Below are 20,542 nucleotides of genomic sequence, written 5' to 3'. Positions count from 1 at the left end.
ACCGAATCTACGTTCATTTTCTATCTAGGTAATAACACACAGAGACTATGTTAAATTAAACTTCTGTTTCTTTTCTGGAACAGAAATCATAATAAATTCTGCTTTCTAGTTCTTGAGTTTGATATTATAATCATATCCCTTTCAAAAAGACTCATAATTAATTACAGGGCATAAAACTACATTCCTATTAAAAGAAATGTCACACCAAAGGGTACCACATACCCAGCCTTCATCTGGTCTTCATAAAAATCTTTAAAATTACATCATCTCAAAAGTGAACTACTTTTATACAATGTCAGAATGTATGGTATACACAAATCAGATTGACCTATTCAAATATATAAGTTAATGAGCTTTTTCCTGTAAAAAGCTCTCCTGTAAAAAATGAGTTTTTTTTTTTTTACTGAAGTATAGTTAATTTACAATGTTGTGTTAGAAAATGCAAGTTTTGAGTGAAAGAAAATTATGTATTATGATTTCACATTTTTCATACACTAACTGAATGAAAAAAGGGAGTTATGTTTTAAGCTGCTCTCAAGAATGCTATAGAGTCAATTATGCCTCAATAAAGCTTAAAGAAAGAAACTAAATAAAAAAGAATGCTATAGAAACATTAAAAATATGCATTTAAAGTATAAAAATTCATATAATGAAAAGAAGAAATTTTTGGTAACTTAAAAAAAATACTAATTGCATTCAATATTTATAGTTTTGGCTGTGTGTAAGGTATCTGTGATACGCACTAGGAATACAAAGACAAGTTGAAACTATTTTCTGCCCAGCAAGAGATTACAAGAACAGAAATGAATGAGTACAAATGGCCATCAAGTAAATATAAGTGTTAAAATATTAACTTTGATTACAGTGTATAAAAGTAAGAGGAGTTGAGAAATGAAGACATGCTATGAATTTGATACAAGAGTAATGAGGGCCTTACCTGGAAAGCCAAAGGGAATGGAAAAGAGACCCAGTTCATAACACATTGTGGAGTTACAGAACTTAAGTGACAAAGTAGATCTGGGTTTATTAAAGGGGGAAAAGCCAAAAATGACTCCAAAGTTTCCAGGCACTGAGAGAAGGAATCCAGTAACCCACCAAGAGAAGACAAAAAGAAAAGTATGTTTAAGGAAGAAGATAAACTTGGCTCAAGCCATGTTAAAGAAATAATTTCTAAACCAAGAATAGAAATTGATAATGAGTTAGCTAATCAGAAAGTCAAAATTGTAAAAGTGGGGAACCAAAGATCTTAATAATAAATGATAACAATATCTGTCTAGCTGCTATAACATTCCATGCACAGTGCAGTGCTTTAATAGCTGTTATTATCTCATTTAATCCTCATAACAATCTTAAAAAGTAGGTACTGTTGCCTCATTTTACAGATCAGAAAAATAAGTTTAAAAAAATTAAGTGACATATGGAAGGTGACCCAGTATGTAAGTAGTAAAGCTGGGATTTGAATCTAGTCTGTCTGTCTCCAGAGCTTGCTCTCTTAAGAGTAAAAACCCCAGAGTCAGGACACCCTACAGCTTCTCTGAGTGAGATCTTAGGTAAGTCAATTCTATTGTGGCTTTCTCCTATTTAAAAATGGAATGAGTATTAAAATCTAATTAAAATAAAAAATGGTTCTCAAATTTAATGACCACAATTTATTCACATAACAAACTGCTAGCATTGTAAATTCACAAATTGACTATAATTCCTAGCAACTAGTTAATCCAATGTGAAACAGTAGGAATTGTTCTTTTCAGTCAGTCAGCTTTTAAAGATCCCCTATGTGGTATTCCTGGGCAAGTATTTATTAAATAGTATATTTTTGTAGTATAAGCCTAATCAAAGGTATAAAGTTATTTTCTTGAAAAAATTTCAGACTTTCAAGATAAATTAACAATTTACAGTTTTAAGAAGTTGTAAAACTACTTAAGAGAAAACAAAATCTCTTCAAAACACTCTATAATACTATTAACCTTCTGACATATATATATATAAGTACACTTCTGACAAGTAGCTTTCAAATTGGTATATAAGACATTTTATTTTATATCCCCTCAAAAGAACCTGTAAAATTTCTAAATTAAAACTTTATAACTTGAATATAAAGTAAACTTTCCTTTAAGCGTCATAGAATATGCTTTTTAAAGTAGTATAGTGAATAATATGGCACCATAGGAAATATTAGGTAATATTAAAAAAATAATTTCTGACAATTCAGCAATAAAGTATATTAAAATATTTAGAGATTAGAAGAATACTTAAAAATTCTATCCAACTATACATTTCCTACCTATCTCTCAAAATGTAACTAAGCATTTCTCTATATTAACATTATTTCCCCTCCCCCAAATTTGCATTTATCCTTTGTCAGACATAATAGCTTAATAAGGATTTTCAAAATTTACTGTACCATGTTGAAACAAATACTTTATAATGATCACTCTGCCTATGACAACAGCTGCTTTAGGAAATATTAGTTATAAATGAAATATTTGGAGGTAATATAGCAAATATTAGATTAAATAAACAAAATTCTCTCTCCTTGGTCTTTTATTTTTCATTAAAATGAATGAACTTTTATGTATGACTACATTATTTCAACTTCTTGCAAATTTTCAAATAATTTTTACAATCCAAATGGCCTTTAAAATACTGCCAATATTTTACCTAGGGAAATTATTTGAAGTAAAAAGTAAAGGAAAAAAAAAAACTTTTGAAAGTAAATATATATAAAGGCTAACTTTGAAATATATTTTATTATATAAAGAAGCAGATTTTTAAAAATAAATTTAAAAATTGTCTTTGGGTGAACACATTTAATTAGGGAAAGCAAAACTAAGGGTTTGGAAAAGGTAGAAAGACAGTACACCTCTTTTTAATGACATCAGAATCTATTTCATTGTACACTTAGGAATTATCAGGTACGAAAATCAATGCCCAATTTAAAATGACATAAAGCATATGTGAAAAAGCCAGTTTCTCCTGCCAGCAAATAGCCTAAATGTTAAGTAAACCAAAGGCTAGAAGGGATTAGTTGAAATGTCAAAAGACAACATTTTACTTTTACCTGCTCATCCTTATAAACAGACTCTCATCCCTCAGGCATGCTTTCCAAACAAATAGTTTCAATGTGCAGCAGCAAAAGGCCCATGGCAAGCTCTGCCATCTTGTAACTGTCAAAGAGATTAGTCTTTGATCTATTTGGGAGGTCATGTCCACATTCACATTAGCTATACAGTCTAATAGCATTATACCTGTTGACCAATGCTTCTTTAATGCCTAATGAGACAGACATTTTATGTTATGGAAGTTAACTGTGAATGTTTTTTCTAAGTTTTGACAGAAAGTAAACACCATAAAGTAAGCTCAAGTGTGGTTTGGAAAGATGATCTTTTAAACCAGTTAATATTACTTTTCAAATACATTTTACAAGGCTTTCCCAAAATAGAAAGCTATATTTAATTGTACACTCTGGAAGGAGTTTAAACCACTTGCTCCCCATCCCCAATAAATTAGTGTATGTGTAATTTTGGAGGAGTATGTGAACAGCAGGGAGAAGGCAAACTATTTTATCAGAGGTTGCAAAGTGAAGGCCCATGCCAACTCTCAACTAGCTCACTCATTTAAATAATCTATTTAACTCCTATAGCAGCTTGTGTTTGTAACCCATTGGTTCAGATGCTACACTGATTCACAAAACTTTTTTTCATAACTGGAGTTCAACATTCACACAAAATGAAAAACACCCTTAATATGGTAGTTTCTAGACAGCTGAAAATATCTCTGCATCACAGGCTAACCTGATATAAGTAGAGATGAGATCCTGAATAGCAAAGATAGATAATCAAGACTGAAGTGGGACTTAGGGAATTATGTTAAAATACCCATATAGCATTCAAGCAGAAGTTATATGGGTTTGGATTCTGATTTTAACATTACAAAATGCTTGAGATCAAATAGTAAGTTCCTTAAGTCCTTCAATGACTCAGTTTTATTGGAGACTGTATAAGTAGTATACTAATGATAGCAGTAGTATATATAAAATAACCAAAAGGATCATACTGTATATGTCAACAAAAAATTTAAGTCACAATTTTGAATATTATTTTTTCCACTTAGTCAAACCCAACAGTGCTGGCTTTAAATAGGTCTGTACAAGAGTAGTCTTTTTACAAGTTTCATAAGTAGCTTCTGAAGAAATAAGTGGTGTGATAAATATGAGCTGGAACTATAAATGCATCTCTTTACTACTGCCTCATATGAAAGACGGTGGAATTTGTCCCAATTCGTATACATATGTATTATGATTTCAGTAATAAATGCTTTCCTAAAAGCAATCAATATAGGCAGAATATACTTTTATTTTCTTGTATGTAAGCTTTATGACAAAAGTTCAAGCCTGGAAATAAGACTAAGAACAAATGATCAGCTAAACTTACTAATTAAAAATATTAAGAAAACTTAGCCTCAGAAAAATAAACACATTTGTCTAGCAAACACTCAAGAAGAACAGTTTTATCTTTAGCCAAGGTACAGAACCTAAAATGTAAACATTTATAGCAAACCAAATCTGGAAGACAGAGACTGTGCATTAGACTTTTATTGCTCCATATCATCACAGTGTAAACACTTTTATCAGGGTATCACAATATAAATTCCAATGGTTAGAGTTCTAAACTCAGCATAAGAGCTTGTATATGAAATAAGTTAGCTAGATAAAAGGAATATAGCTGGTTTTATTTCATCTGGCATATTTTCAAAATTTCTGAAACACCAAGTTAACCAAATATAGTATATATATTGTTTTAAATGGGGAAAAATGGGTTTCTGCCAAGAGTTAAGAAGCCAGGCTCCCTTTTAGACTTAAATACACACACACACACACACACACACACTCGAAATGGTTTTCAATTGTTACTTACTCTCCTTGTTACACTACACTAGGAGGTGACCACAGTAATCTACCAAGAAATAAGAATCAAGACATAGTAACAGACATAGTAACTAATATAACTTATCTCACATAGGCTTGAAGGTTGCTTTGAATAAGACACTTTTTGCAGAGAAACCTGTTATACTTTGTGTCATAAATTGTCAGTGTTGAAATAAACAGCCTAAAAATTTCAAATATAAAAAAAAGAACAAAATATATTCCCCTCAAATCAAGCATCTCTTGCTCTCAACATATTCAACCTCAAGTGGTTATAATAATTTAGCTACTAGCCCAGAATAGTTTATTGGTAACAGTAACATTCAAGCAATTCTGAATAAAGGCTTTAGATAATAATAATGCAAAAACATCTGTCAGTATGGAGCATTAGATCTTAGTGTTTTTTTTTAAATTATGAAAATAATTTGTCAAGATAAGAGCCCAGGAAAAAAGCAGAAATTAATATTTTTCTATTAAAAGAAAAGAAAGACAGTTAATACTTTAAGACATGCAAGAAACAACAATATATGCTTATTCTGTCAATATATGCTTATTCTGTAAAGGGTTAACTTTAAAATTTTTTTAAAGAAAAATAGGCTTTGTTGCAATTTAGTTAGGCTATCCATAATAAAATATTATACAGATAAACCTGAAAATGCTTAAATTATCATCTCTAGAAAATACTATATATATGTATATATATATTTTTTTTTTTTTTTTTTGAGGAAAGGAGATATAATGGAAAAAGCACACGGCTTAGAGTCAAAGCTTTGACATTTATTAGTTGTTTGACCTTGGGTAAGTCACAGTACCCCATTTAGCTTTCTTTCTCAGTTTCCTCCTCTGTAAATGGAAGCAAATAATTCCTGCCCACATTACCTCATAGAGCTGGTTCAAGAAAGAAATGACAATGGACACAAAACTGTAAAGCATCATATGTTAGAGGTAAGCAGGCTGGAGAGTCATTACTTATCCTGCATTTCTAAAAACCAATATAGGTTTGGGTGGCATGCTGTTGTAATATATTGTTGCATGTAAATGAAAAAAGTCATAGGACTGACAGACAACGTAGGCCAACTACCTTAGAGTTCTGACACTTAGATCAACTCTCTCTGAAGGCGCTTAACCTATACTACTAAACATAAGGACACATTATTTTAGGTGACTTAAAAGTTTCTTCAGCTTACGGAGTGGCTACTTTTTCATCATATATTAATGAAAATATGTACATTGGCAGGACTCATAGAGAACAGTATTTAGTTTTGAAACATACCTTTTTCTAAATGACTTCTGCAATTGATCTTAAATTTTCTGAGAAATTATAACTAACATTAGCACTCTTTAATATTCTTCAAAATATTTTTTGACCACTTTGCAACCTATGAGCTGTATTTGAAGAGAACTATATAAAACATGTTAGTGGTGTAATCTACAGAATGAGTACATGATTGTCCTCTATTAGTCTAAATATTATTCCTTACATATATCTTACAATCTAGAGCTTCCCTTGTTAAAGTCACATACAAGAGCCAAATACTATGAATAAAACCCTTCTAGCAATAATAACTAACAAAATGAAATACTGTCTTACATAAGAAAGCAATGTGAGACTGTATATGGAACCCTAGGCTCTTGAAGGAATGTGCCAATATTTAGAGGTTTTGTTAAGGGGAATGAGTAGTGCTGCATTCAGCAAGTGATAAAGATCTGCACCTGCTCCTATACAACCCTGGAAGATAAGGAGGTCTCTCATGCAAGAGGCTTGTGGATGCGAGAAGATGTAAAACTAAGCACTGAGGCCCTGGGAGGACTCCACAAAAGTTTAGTGGCAATGGCAGGCATAGAAAGTAGAAGCTAATCCCAGTGAGAGGAGGCTCAGACTCAGAGTTCACATGATTAAATACCATTAAAAATGAACATGAGCAAGAGAAAATGTGCACGTAAAAGATTACGTGAGTACTGGAAAACACTGAAAACATACTTAAACATACTTAAAACTCTGTTTATTACCTCCACAGCCCAACAAATGAATTCTGATAATTTTGCCATCTAGATTTTTATATTATTATATCCAAACATCTTTCAAACATAAGTAAATGTTTGATTTTTAAAAAGCATTTGTTACTTTCTACCTTTGCAATATTATTGTTAGGAATGTTTGATTCAGAGCTTCTCAAAAGTGAATGTGTGAGCGTGGGAATAAAGCATGTGGGATCATAGCACTTCAAAGTCTCATACTTTATCTTAGAAAGTAATGAAGACTTCTGGTTTCAGGAAGGCAAAAAAATTTTTTTTGTTCTTTCCTTGCCTCTTAAAAACCGACCCCAAATTAAAAGATAAATAAGAAAGAGAAATAGTCTCTATCTTCAATTAAACTAAGACATCTGTAACCTTAAACCCAAATATATGACTGTGAAAAGCAGACTAAATGACTAAGCAGAGAGGAGAAAGTTCAAACCGAAGTACCCACAGAGCTACTGATGGGAAATAAGCCAGTTAGGCCAGCAGGAGTCCAGAAAGGCTGAGGAAATTGATGCATAGGGAAACTGCTGGAGGATATGTACCACAAGATGAAATAAGAAACAAGAAACAGGAACAAGGTCTGAGATCCAGGAAACTTGGGACCCAACACAGAAGACAAGCAAATCAAATTCCTAGGATGACAGCAAAGGGAAATCTCAGGATATTGGCAGTTAAGTGAGTTTAAAGAGCAACTTAAGTCTTGATTGAATCAGGAGATCAGAAGGCTCCAAAAGGGGTGTCTTCAGGGGGAGAAAAAGAACTGACCTATTATCTGACAGGTCTCACAGGAAAACTGTATTGAGAGGTGTTGCAGATTTATTAAAGATTTCTTTAAAGATATATATATTTAAAATATTTATTTATTTGGTTGTGCTGGGTCTTAGTTGTGGCAGGTTGGCTCCTTAGTTGTGGCTCACCAGCTCCTTAGTTGTGGCAATGTGAACTCTTAGTTGTGGCACGCATGTGGGATCTAGTTCCCTGACCAGGGATCGAACCCGGGGCCCCCTGCATTGGGAGCACAGAGTCTTAACCATTGTGCCACCAGAGAAGTCCCTAAAGATATTTTTAAAAGAAAAAATAAAAAAGTTAAAGGAAGGAAGGAAATCATTTGACTACAGTGAACAATATTTTCATAGTCATGATAATGTGAATATTGACTATGGATTTAATAAAAAATTGTGATTTAACGATATTGGGAGGATGTAAGAAGGGCAAGGCGGAGTAAGTGAGCTAAAATCCTATCTCACGTAGGAAGTAAATAGTTAATGTCTAAAATTGATTATATGGATGTAAATACCAGATGAAATAGATAAAAGAAGTGAAAGTCACTGCTTCTCAGAAGCAGGGGCTGGGAAAGGGGTAGAAGCCAAGAGATTGTTAATATAAGAAACCATCTAATGTTTTTAGTATAAATCAGGCTCTTAGTAAAAGTTTTATTGGATTTTTTTTCAACTTGATAAAAAATAACTAAAAAATAAATGTAGATTGTTCATTTTAATTCATGACATACACTTGTATGTTTCACTATATAAAACAATGGTGTTCAACTGAGAGTGATTTTGCCTACCAGAAGATATTGGCACTATCTGAAGACATTTTTGGTTGTCACAACTGGTGAGGGAGGAACACTTGCTACTGGCATCTACAGGTAAGTCCAGAGATGCAGCTAAACATCCTACAATGCACAGGACATCACTCACAACAAAAAATTATCCTGCCCAAAATGTCACTACTGCCAAGCTAGAGAAACCCTGCTATTAAGTAATTTTAAAGAACAAATCTGGTCATTTTGATGTGATAGGAATTACACTATGACTTATTACGTAGCTTACTATATTCCTTGGCACACCGGGATTATCTGTTCCAAAGGTAGAAAGCATAAATTGAACTCATTCCCAAGGTATCAAACCTTAATCTCAGTGAAAAACAGGGAAGACTGATGCTGTAAACACTGAACACTGATGTCTACTACAGTTTATATTATCTTTGACCTTAAGGCTTTATAATCGGGAAAAAACAAGTGACACACTCACCTGAAGCCCATCTATATATCTGCACCCTGTAGGCTTTAAGAGAATCCAAGTAAATTGATTAAAATCTACTACAACTAAAATTCTGCTCTGATGAAAAAAAATTAAAATTATTTTCAGAGACGTTAAAAAACAATTCCACTGTTTCCCTTGAGGTAGTGCTACTGATTAGGCTCTGTGCCAACAGAGTAAGTTAAGTGTCAATCAACCTTACAAGTCCCCAGGGTGATAAATTCACTTTTAAAACCTTCAACCTACTATGAGAGCAAAAGTAAAATATAAGGGTTAAAAATTTCTTGTTCTCACCAAAAAAAGAGATAAACACAGGAAAATAACTTCAGAATTTTTCAAAAAACAAACAAAAGTTTTATTTGCTTTATTAATTATCCAAAGGTTTAACTTGTAGCTATATTCAGGTGTGGCTTTTTTCCTAAGGAAATACAATGATATGAGTACTGGAAAGAAAAGGCTATCAATCAGACTTGATGAAAATTTTGTGATTTTAAATGTTTCCTCCCCCAAACCCAGAAGATTCCTTTAAGAAATATGGGAAAATTTTTTTTAAATTTAAAAATACCTCAGCAATTCATCCATTTATTTTGTATCTTTATACTTGTTTGTTTGTTTTGGAGGAGGGATGGGAACAAAGAGTTTGGTTATCTCATTTTTCTCTGTCCAAGGCAAATTATAAGTTGTCAGTGTAGATGGAATACTTAGATTTAAACTAGATTTTAATTTTTGAATTTGAAGATATACTTAGAACCTGCTTTAATAATACTTCTGGCCAAACTATCTTAAAAAAAAAAGCTGGAAAAAAAAGTTTTCTGAGGAGGAAAAAAAGGTTTAAATAATGAGGATAAACTTATTCCAGACATTCAGAGGTGATGAGGTTTTTCTTCCATATCTGTGATTTGGCCTGAATGTTTCTAACAATTCCAACAGCAAGTTGCTGGACTCCTAAATGTTAGAGTTTAGTATTACAGCCCTTTAAGTTTATATACACAGCCATTTCCCTTGGGTAGCCACATATTATTATCAGGGCTAAATCCAGGTGGGTTTCTGTATCAGATGCTACACTATAACCGGAACCCCACTACATTCTGACCTCAGGCTCTATTACTGGATCTGGTTTCCCATAGCTTAGAATAAAGTATCAAATCCTTAAAATGGCACACAGGGCCCTAAATGATTTGGCTCCTTAATAAGTCTCCCAGCCTCTATTCACATGCCATTCTCCCCAACTCACTCTCTTCCTCAGCTTCTTTCAATTCCTGGGAATAGCTATCGTCTTTCACACCTTATGGCCTTAGCATATGCTGTTCTATCTGCTGAGAATACTCTTATCCATTCTGCTCACCCACATAACTCCTAGCCTTCTTTCCTGTGTCAGCTGAAATATCACTTCCTCAGGAAGTCTTTGTTTACCCCTAAAGACTAGGTCAGGATCCTGTTATACATTCGCATAGTTCCTGTGACTTTTTTCTTACAGTCTTCATCACAACTGCAATTAATTGCTTCTTTATTACTTTAATTTCAACATTCCTCACAAGAGTGTAAGCTCCATGAGACAAGGGGCTATAATCTGTGAATGTATCACCGTGTCACCAGTCTATAAAGTACTTGGTACTCTAGCCAGATATTCAAAAAATGGTTGTTTCACTATTCTGAATAGTCTTAATAACTTGAATAGTTTTATAATCTGGCCTTTGATGAGGCCATTCCACTTGATCAAATGTTTGTATGTTTGAATCTCAACGTAGACAAGATTCAAATCTCATTTCTCTGAGATTTGAATTTCCACCTATTTTAGGCAAATCACTCAAAGTAAAAGGATATCTGGATGGGAGGTGAAAGGTGTTGCTCAACTTCACTTTCCCTAAGCATTGGAACACCCAGACCCTATTCAACCAAAACATCCTGTTACACGTTCAAGTACTTTACTAAATTATAGACATCATTAGAAGTAGCATCTTGTTTATTTCTGCACTTAACTGTATTTAGTACAAATCAGGCTCTTAGTGAAAGTTTGTTACTGAATGAATAAATGAATGCTAAAACACTCAAGATCATTAACACAATGATAAAAGAGATTCAAAAGGAAAATATGAATCTACTCAAAATTATTAGGAAAGGTTTTTGTTACTGAAATCAAGTTTGTCTTGATATGCTATAATCCCTTGCATTCCCGCCTTCATTCATCTACTCAGGAATAGTCATACTGCTGCCAAAACAACAAGAATAATGAAGGAACAACATCAGTCTACTTAAAAAGAAATGTCAGATTCAAGAATTCTAATACTGCCATCATCTAATAATACTTTGACACTTGAAAGCACTGGTTTAATGTGCACTCAATTTTATTAATGCTGTTATCCTCTGGGGCAAGCAAGGGATAACAGCCCTTTTCTGAGGTTTATAAAACGCCAAGAATGCATGGTAGCTTATAAATTTATGTGTGTTTGTTATAAAGTCAATAACTAACTTAACAAAATTAAAATAGATGCCAGTATCTTTCAATCATTAATGTAATTTTTCAAAATTGATTAAAAAATAATACACTTAAATAGTCCAGTATCTTCAGAGCTAAAAGAAGTTTCCCAAATGAAAAAAGGAATTCATAATGATTATCATATGCCAATACTGAGATAACTAATCAGATCACTATCGGAATTTTAAATAGTTTCCAAATGAAATCTATTTTGGTGACTCAACATACTATATTACTAAAGCAAAATAATACACAAACATAAAATTTACTATCTTAGTTATTTTAATAATTGTAAGAGCTCTTCTGATATAGAATATTACCATCAAATTTTATTAAACCTGTTATAGAAATCTAAGATACCAACTGGAACATTTTTAAAGCATAAAAATTTTTAGGCACATGCCATGGTTTTATGCATTTTTCTTCAGAGGAAAAGGCACAATACCCATGAAGGGAGAATATTTTTATATACTACTAAACTGTGCTAAGGAATACAAATAAAATGGAATTTTAAACTCTAAATATCATACCTTACAACATCTCACAAATTATGCCCATGCCACCAACTTGAGATGTGGATACCTGAATTATAAAGTTGAAGGCTGTTATAAGTTTTTGTATCATACTAATTAGCCAAAGGATTTGTTTTAGATATCCACTAAAAGGGCAGAGTTGTTATACTGTGACTTAATTGCATTAAAAGAAAACAACTTTTCTTTTAGTTATATTTTTCCACCAACATCTAATCATATAAAGGCCTTGGTTCACTCTCCTGCCCCTCAAATACTTTGCTTTAGTGCACAGAAAGTTTTCTTTTTAACTATTACACGATTAAGTATGTCCTTATAGAATGATCAGAAGCATCTGGGAAAGGTGGAAGTGAAAAAAATCCTCACCAGGAAAGTTAGCTTAATGCTTGTCCTTCAGAGTGGCCCATTATCAACATTTCACAGTGGGTTTCTTTATTTTCAGGTCCCTGAGGTATGTGCAATAAATTATGACTTGAACTAAACAAGTCACACTTGGCTCCAAAATGAAATTTTCCTACCTCTACTTTCTAGTCCCCAAGGTGGGAAGAGGAAATCCTGGTCACAGCCAAACAAGTCATATTTTTGGCTCTAACATACATTTTCCTGCTTCTCTAAAAGCCTAACTCTGCAGTTGAGACTACAAGAGTCTTAAGTTAGTATTTTAAACTGTATTTTAATTTTCACTTCCATAATCTGTCTCAAATTTAAGAAAAAAATTTAGTATCATAAAATTAAGGTCATTGCCCTCTTTGTCCCACTCAAATCACTTTTCTAACTCGGACACTGACCTTAACTCTTTAAAACAGGAATTCAAATAAAACAATAGAGAAAACAAGACAGAAATAGATTGTTTTGTTTTCATAAGATAGAATATTTCTGGTTCTCATTTATAAATAATTTCCACTTATTTTGCATGACAGACTGAGTACTAATGTAAAAGAAAACTGTGAAGTCCTAATTTATGGTCCAGTAATTTGAAGTATTGTTTTAGGTTTGGAAGAACCACTTATGGAAATCATTTAGTTCATCAATTCATTTTATAGAAAACCAGAATATGGCAGACACACCCTGAGGTGACTCCCAGAGAGTCATGTCTTGTATAATCCTCTCACCCTGAGTGTGAGCAGAACCTGTGACTTGCTTCTAGCCAACAGAATATGGCAAGGGTGATGGGGTAGTCACTCCCTTGATTAGATCATGTTATAAGGCAAAGGTGTGAGGAAGTTACTCCTGTTATTATGTTGTTGTATGAACCCATCTTAGGAGACTGGAGCTAGACAGTATCTTGTTGGCCTTGAATAAATAACCTGCCATGCTGTGAGAGGGCCTGTGAGAAGGCCACATAACAAGGAACTCTGAGTAGCCTGCAGGAGATGAGAGCAGCTCCTGGCTAGATCAGTCCTACAACTATAAGGAACTGAACTCTGCCAACATCCTAAGTGAACTCGGAAGAAGACCCCAAGAGCCAGATGAGAAAGCAGCCCAGCCAACAACATTGACTGCAGTTTTGTGGAAACGTGAGCAAAGGACCCAGCTAAGCCACACCCAGGCTCCTGACCCATGGAAACTGTAACATAAGAAATGTGTGCTGTTTTAAGCCACTATGTTTGTGGTAATTTGTAACACAACAATAGAACACTAATATAAAGAGTGACAGCCAGTATAATTAATATACTCTCTCCATTATTATGTCCTACTATGTATTAGGGTGTAAAATGCTATTGGAATTGAGTATTCCCTTCATAACTCCTTTAATGATTTATGATTGTAATAACATACTGTACTGCCTTATTATAAGTCATATTAATGTTTACTACTGTCCTAGTCATTATCATCAAATAATGATTACTATCATTATGATGCCTTAATTAAAGAGTCTAGGAATGGAGGGTTGTTGTTTTTTAATAACAAGGTCAAGTAAAACAAACAACAAAACCAAATACTATTTTGATAACTTATATTAAATATATTGAACTTTTAGTTTTATTTTAATTAATTTTACTTTAATATTTAGTATATATTTAATACTTAGTTATATTTAAATATATAAGTATACATATTTAAGATTTTAAATATAAATATATTAAATAATAAACATATTTAATCATTAATTAAATCAATTTATTGACCACTCACTATATTCCAAGGCAATATTTAATTGTAGAGACAAAGATACTTAAGAAATTGTCCTAATCCTTTAGGTAATCTAACAGATTATAAAACATATTTATAAACACTAAAATATAACATAATGAAGGCAGTGTAAGTATGTGCTTTAGGAAGTAATAAAAAACACTGGTAAAAATAACTATGTAGGTAAATATAAAAGCCAATATTATCATACTTTTGGTTTGTAACTGTTTTTTTTTCATGTGATTTAAAAGGCAAAAGCATAAAACGATAATTGTAAATTATGTTAATGGCACACAATGTATAAAGATGTAATCTATGACAATAACAATATAAAAAGGGAGAGACAGAGATTAACCCCAAGGTAATACTAATTCCCAAGGTAACACTAAGAAAATAACTGAAAAATATACACAAAAGGAAAGAAGGGAATCAATATAGTACATAGCACATAGCAAAAAACAGCTAAACACAAAAAAGGCAATAATGAATGAACTGAGGAACAAAAAGCACATAAGACATGCAGAAAACAAATAGTTAAATGGTAAAACAAGCCCTTCCTTATCAGTAATTACTTTAAACATAAATGGATTAAACTCTCCAACAGAAAGGCAGATATTGGCAGAATGAATTAAAAAACATGATCCAGGACTTCCCTGGTGGCGTGGTGGTTACGAACCCGCCTGCCAATGCAGGGGACATGGGTTCGAGCCCTGGTCTGGGAAGATCCCACATGCCATGGAGCAACTAAGCCCATGTGCCACACCTACTGAGCCTGAGCTCTAGAGCCCATGAGCCACAACTACTGAGCCTGCGCGCCACAGCTACTGAAGCCCACACACCTAGAGACCGTGCTCCGCAGCAAGAGAAGCCACCACAATGAGATGCCTGCGCACCGCAACGAAGAGTAGCCCCTGCTCGATTCAACTAGAGAAAGCCCACGAGCAGCATTGAAGACCCAACGCAGCCAAAAATAAATAAATTAAAAAAAAAAAACATGATCCAACTATATGATGTCACAAGAGACTCATTTTAGATATAAGGAAGTTAGACTCATTTTACAACATATACAAAACTTTACTCAAAATGGATCAAATATTTAAATTTAAGAGCAAAAACTATGAAACTCTTCGACAAAAAACATTAGGGGCAAATCTGCATGACCATGGATTTGGCAATGTTTTCCTAAATATAACACCAAAAACACAGGCAACAACAAAAGATGAAGTGGGCTTTATTAAAATTTCAAACTTTGTATTTCTTTTATATCTTATAGAAGTGTACTATTATTTTCAATAACTTATTTGATCATTTATAAATTTTAAGAAATCCATAATGGTGCTCTGAGTTATTTCAGATACTCAGATATTTCAGGTCCTATTATATTCTGGTCATTTCCAGAAGATAAAAGTCCTTAATTATTATAAAAATTGCATATCTATACACTGAAAGCTTATAAACATCAGTCTTTTGAATGAATGCTTTATAAATATCCTTTAGTTATTAAAAAAAAAGGCCAGGACTCCTTTTTGGAGTCCTTATTCTAAGCCCTTTGCCATGTGTGATGGAAAATACCCCCTCCCCCCAGCCCCGCCACTGCTGTTGACTTTGGGCTTGGGCATGTGACATGCTTTGGGCAATATGTTAGTAGATGTGACATAAGCAGGTATTTGAAAAGTGCTTACACAGTCAAGCCTGCTCTCTTGTACCTCTGCCATTGCAATAACATGTTTTGGCTGGTCTGTTGGTCCACAAAGGATGAGATCCATCAGCAGAGCTGATCCAGTTGAGTGCAACCTATGTTGGTCAAACCATAGCAGGGTGACTGAGCCCAGATGAAATCATCTGTTGCCCACCCCACCCTCATAGATGCTGACCCATAGTAAATGACTGGTATTTTAAGCCACTGAGTTTTAGAATTGTTTGTTAGACAGGAAGAAGTGATCCAGACATATGCAACAAGAAATACACTTCCAAGTCTTTCCAATAATGACTTTTCCTCTTTATCTGTCTGTCCCTTGATCCTGCAGCTCAGACTACTCTTGGGTCCACCCTACTTGTCCCTTTTAGGAACCACTAGGGAAACTCCTTTACAATCACCCTCCTCTCCTCCCCTATGCAGACCTCATTGAAGCTTCTGTTATTTTGCTGTTTTATACAACTAGAGCCATTGGAATTCAAATAAGCACAACTATGACAAGTAGGACCATTACTGAGGAATGTCAGAGCAGGTCACTGGTATCTTTTTTTTTAAAAGACAGACTGAGATGTTGCCTGGGAAGAACTTATCCTGAGGAAAGAAAGCATTAAGAAATCCAAGATTGGTGCAATAACAACACCCAGAATCACAGTTGTTGGGAATGACAGTAGAGAAAGTAGAAGTTAAGTGTAATTTTTTTTTTCACAAGTAACACTTTATTTAATTTTAAGGATTTTTCAAAGAATAACATAATAAACACCTGTGTTCTCCCCATATTTTCTTTAAGCTTGTTTTTTAGTAAAACAGCTATTATAGGAAAAGCTGAAGTCCCTTTTGATAACTACCCCCAATATCATTCCTTTCTCTTCTCATACATAATCACTATTATGAGTTTGATGTGAATTCTTTCAGGGCTTGTTACTTTGTGAGTGTAATATTTAGTACAACCTAGTTATGAGCCATAAAGCTCCTTTTCCAGCTCTCAAGGACTCATACATAGGTCCAAGAATGAAAGAAGATACAAGCAAAAGTTGAAAGAGCTAGTTTTAGGGGGAAAAATTTATATTTAAGACGTGGGAAGAATGCGGGGTAGAAAGTGTGGGCAAGAGATTCTCTCCACTTAAAGCAGCGTTAGTACAGTAATATAGGGCCAAGGTAAAATGATAAGACATCAAAAAAAGACAGTACCACTGCCGACAGCAGGGCAATCTGCAGAACTCAGCTTCAGTGGAATGAGCACTAATGCTATTGATGGTGAACACAACAGTTTTCTTGAGTGGATGTCTACTGTTTCATCAGTAGTAGTAGTCAGAGGCAGCAGCAGCCACTTTAGAATAGGAGCCCTGGGAATGGTCATCAGCACTCTCAGTGGTAGCACTGGTGGCTGGAGAAAGGCAGTAGAAGCCACCAAAGTTACTGTAGGCTGAAAGGATTAAATACCTCCTGAGGACTTTCAGAAATTTTGACAAGGTCCAGAGGTTAGGGAAGAGTAGAAGCTAACTAGAGAAATATTATTACTGTTAATACTATATAATTCACAGTGTCTAGTAAAATATTATCAATAAAGAACATAACTGCCTAGGGAAAGAATTCTTGTTTTAGTATGAGATCCTAACAGGTTGTATCCTGGGAGGGATATGGATTATACTCAACGGAGTCAGCTCAGTGGCCAGAAAACCTCAAGTCTTGGTCTCAGGTTGCTAGGAACATCAAATTCCTGCAGGAAGTGAAAGAAAATCCTCCCCGATAAACATAACATCACCTTAGGCTTCAAATTATTACTCCAAATAATTTTTCAAGTATGTTTAGCAAACAATTAGCGATAATGAAGCAAAACTCCTGTTTCTGACCAAGGTAGAATACCTGGTTTAGGAATATCCCTCCCACTGTAAGTAACTGTAAAACTGCACAAAACAGATAAAGCAACTGCTTTTAGGGAGTAGATACCAGGCAGCCTAAAACTGTAATCTCAGAGATAAGATAATCTCATAAGATCCATTAGGTGAACTCTATGACTCTCAGCTCTCTTCCTAGGTATAATTTTCCGACAGTAGCACAGAACACTGAAGTACAAGCAGAGTATGGTGTTTCTGCCAAGCTGAAGTGGAAAATATCAGAACTTGAAACAGCGAAAATCACTAAAATCTGCAGGGCAAGGCATGGCATTGGAGAGAAGGGAGATAGATAGAGAAAGGGCCCTAGAATTCCCCGGGGGCTCCCTGTCAGTCTGTGGCTAAGAGTTTGATAAAACACAAATTGCTGGGCTCTACCTCCAAAGCTTCTGATTCAGTAGGTCTGGATGGAGCCTGGAAATATATATTTCTATTAAGTTCCCAGATAACAGTGATGCTCCCGACCCAGGACCACACTTTGAAAATCACTCTTATTAAGCAGAAGACAGGGTAAGTTAAAAATAAAATAAACCCGTATCTCCTAAACCTTTCTCACTCATTCAGACTCACCAGACCATTAAAATAAAATGTCTGGGGCTTCCCTGGTGGCGCAGTGGTTGAGAATCCGCCTGCCAGTGCAGAGGACATGGGTTTGAGCCCTGGTCCGGGAAGATCCCACATGCCGCGGAGCAACTAAGCCCGCGTGCCACAACTACTGAGCCTGTACTCTAGAGCCTGTGCGCTTAGAGCCTGTGCTCTGCAACAAGAGAAGCCACCGCAATGACAAGCCCGTGCATCGCAATGAAGAGTAGCCCCCGCTCGCCACAACTAGAGAAAGGACTGTGCAGCAACCAAGACCCAATGCAGCCAAAAATAAATAAATTAATTAAAAAATAAAATAAAATAAAATGCCTGAGGATACAAGAAAAATGTCTAATTAACCTTACACAAAATCAACAACTTCTGTGAGAAATAAAACTTCTTAAGGCTTCGCTGGCCTACCTGTAGATCTTTCACATTTGGAAAAGGAATTCCTATTGTTATGACAGCACGGGCGTTGTCATCTGAGAAATCCAGACCCTCACTCACTTTACCACGACAAACTGCCACCAGGAGGGCACCATCTTAAGCAACAGAAAATCAACATTTTTATAAGCACACTCAAAATTCCCAGAAATTCTTATTCTTGTCATTTTGAAAAGATCTGATTATTAAGTAATTATAATACCAAATTTTAAGAATCAAAATTAAAAACTATTATAAAGTTTTAAAAATTCAATGTCTTCAAATAAATAAAAGAAACAAAATTACATTTAGGTGCAACATGGTGGAACCAATTTATAAACTGTGTATCTCTCAGTTAAACTGTACAGAAAAACCATGTCAGAGTAGTAACTTGCATGTAAACTGAGCAACTGTGAACCAACTGTTTTAACTTTAAAATACTGAAAGTGAAATCATTACCTTTACCACCAGAATGTAAAGTTATCAGAATGATTTAAATAACTCTAATATATACTATATATCATATTGAATCAATATTATATTGAAAAGTATTTAAAACACACATACACAGAATACTCTGTGTATAATCTTACCATACAAGGATATTGACAATTATGTTACAATATCTTTATGATGTTGCACTGTTCATAAATTACTATTAGCCCTTTTTGTCAAACTTTTTATGGGCATTCTCTAACTTTGAAATTTAGCCTTCAGTTATGTTTTGAAAACTCAAGTTTACCTTATGTAATAAAATATAAGCACAAAGTATATTTTTTACATAAAAATGTAGGGCTCATTTGGCTAGTAAGGAAGATATTAATGCATACTCTACCTACCTTCTTTAACAAAACATTTTAGTTAGCGTAAGGAAGTCTATGGGATAATACCTGAACGCATGCCGTTTCATAAAACTGAACTGGCATCTTCAAGTGAAAATATTCATAGGAGAACAACTCCAAATAAAAGAATTTCTTTAACCTATTTTCTTTTCACTCAGGATTATAAAATATAATTTTTCTCAAGTGCAATTCATTTAAAAAAGATAACACAAATAAAATTCTAACAGCACCAACTTTTCACTTTATGGGAAAAATTTTTTTTTCACTGACCATCGAATAATTTCCAATTACCTTTTTCTCCTTTGTACTTGATCGCATCATAGTACACCTGCAGTAATTCATCAAAATCAGTTTTTTCTCCTCTCTGTGGTTCTACAATGACTGTCTTCACCAACTCCAGATTATGCCATACACCAGTGGAGAGCCAACGTTCTTTTAACTTTTCTAATAACTGGAAAGGGGAAAGAAAAAAAATGTTTTTTTTGTGTGTGTCCAACTGAACTTACATTTATTTGTTGAAAGACAATGTGACTACAATGGCAAGAGTATTAACTTTTCCGTGTTTGACTCCATAAAATGAGGAAAACAATTATATGTCATAGAGTTGTTACTGGGTAAATTCATTAACCGATACAGAAAGCTTTGAATGATGTCTGGCACACAGTAAGAGCTCCATAGATGTTAGCTGTTGTGGCTGCTGTTACCACTACTATTACTACTAACATTACTGCTGCTACTGCTACTATTTCTATCATTGCTATCCTAGGGATTTCAAAAGCAGGAAAAAATTACTTCTGTCAAAATTCATAAATTTTAAGTTATCTCTAAATCTAAGGTGAAGTTCTTAATATCTTTAAGTAAAGATACTTTAAATGAAGATTCTTTAAGATCATTTTACCTAGTCCATAGGCAGCTATGCTGTTTGAAAATTTGATCATCATTAATAAACTGAATTGAGTAAATATATAAACAGAGACTCA

The 20,542-nt window shown here is 34.0% G+C and overlaps 1 protein-coding gene across 8 annotated transcripts in view; it reads right to left on the bottom strand.

Annotated features, from left to right (window-relative positions):
• The window catches only part of BRIP1 (BRCA1 interacting DNA helicase 1), a 199,194-nt gene that overhangs the window by 40,206 nt on the left and 138,446 nt on the right, over positions 1-20,542 (bottom strand). For all 8 annotated transcript variants that reach the window (XM_082371969.1, XM_082371975.1, XM_082371976.1 and 5 more), the window contains 2 exons: positions 19,854-20,013; positions 18,718-18,839 (listed from right to left, as the gene is read on the bottom strand). In XM_082371969.1, coding sequence (XP_082228095.1) covers positions 18,718-18,839; positions 19,854-20,013 — 282 coding nt within the window. The remainder of the gene's footprint in view (positions 1-18,717; positions 18,840-19,853; positions 20,014-20,542) is intronic.

Source organism: Balaenoptera borealis (assembly GCF_965194805.1).
Source record: "Balaenoptera borealis genome assembly, chromosome: 20".
Lineage (NCBI taxonomy): Eukaryota > Metazoa > Chordata > Mammalia > Artiodactyla > Balaenopteridae > Balaenoptera > Balaenoptera borealis.
Note: the sequence above shows the minus strand (reverse complement) of the source record. Positions and strands in the feature narration are given on the sequence as shown.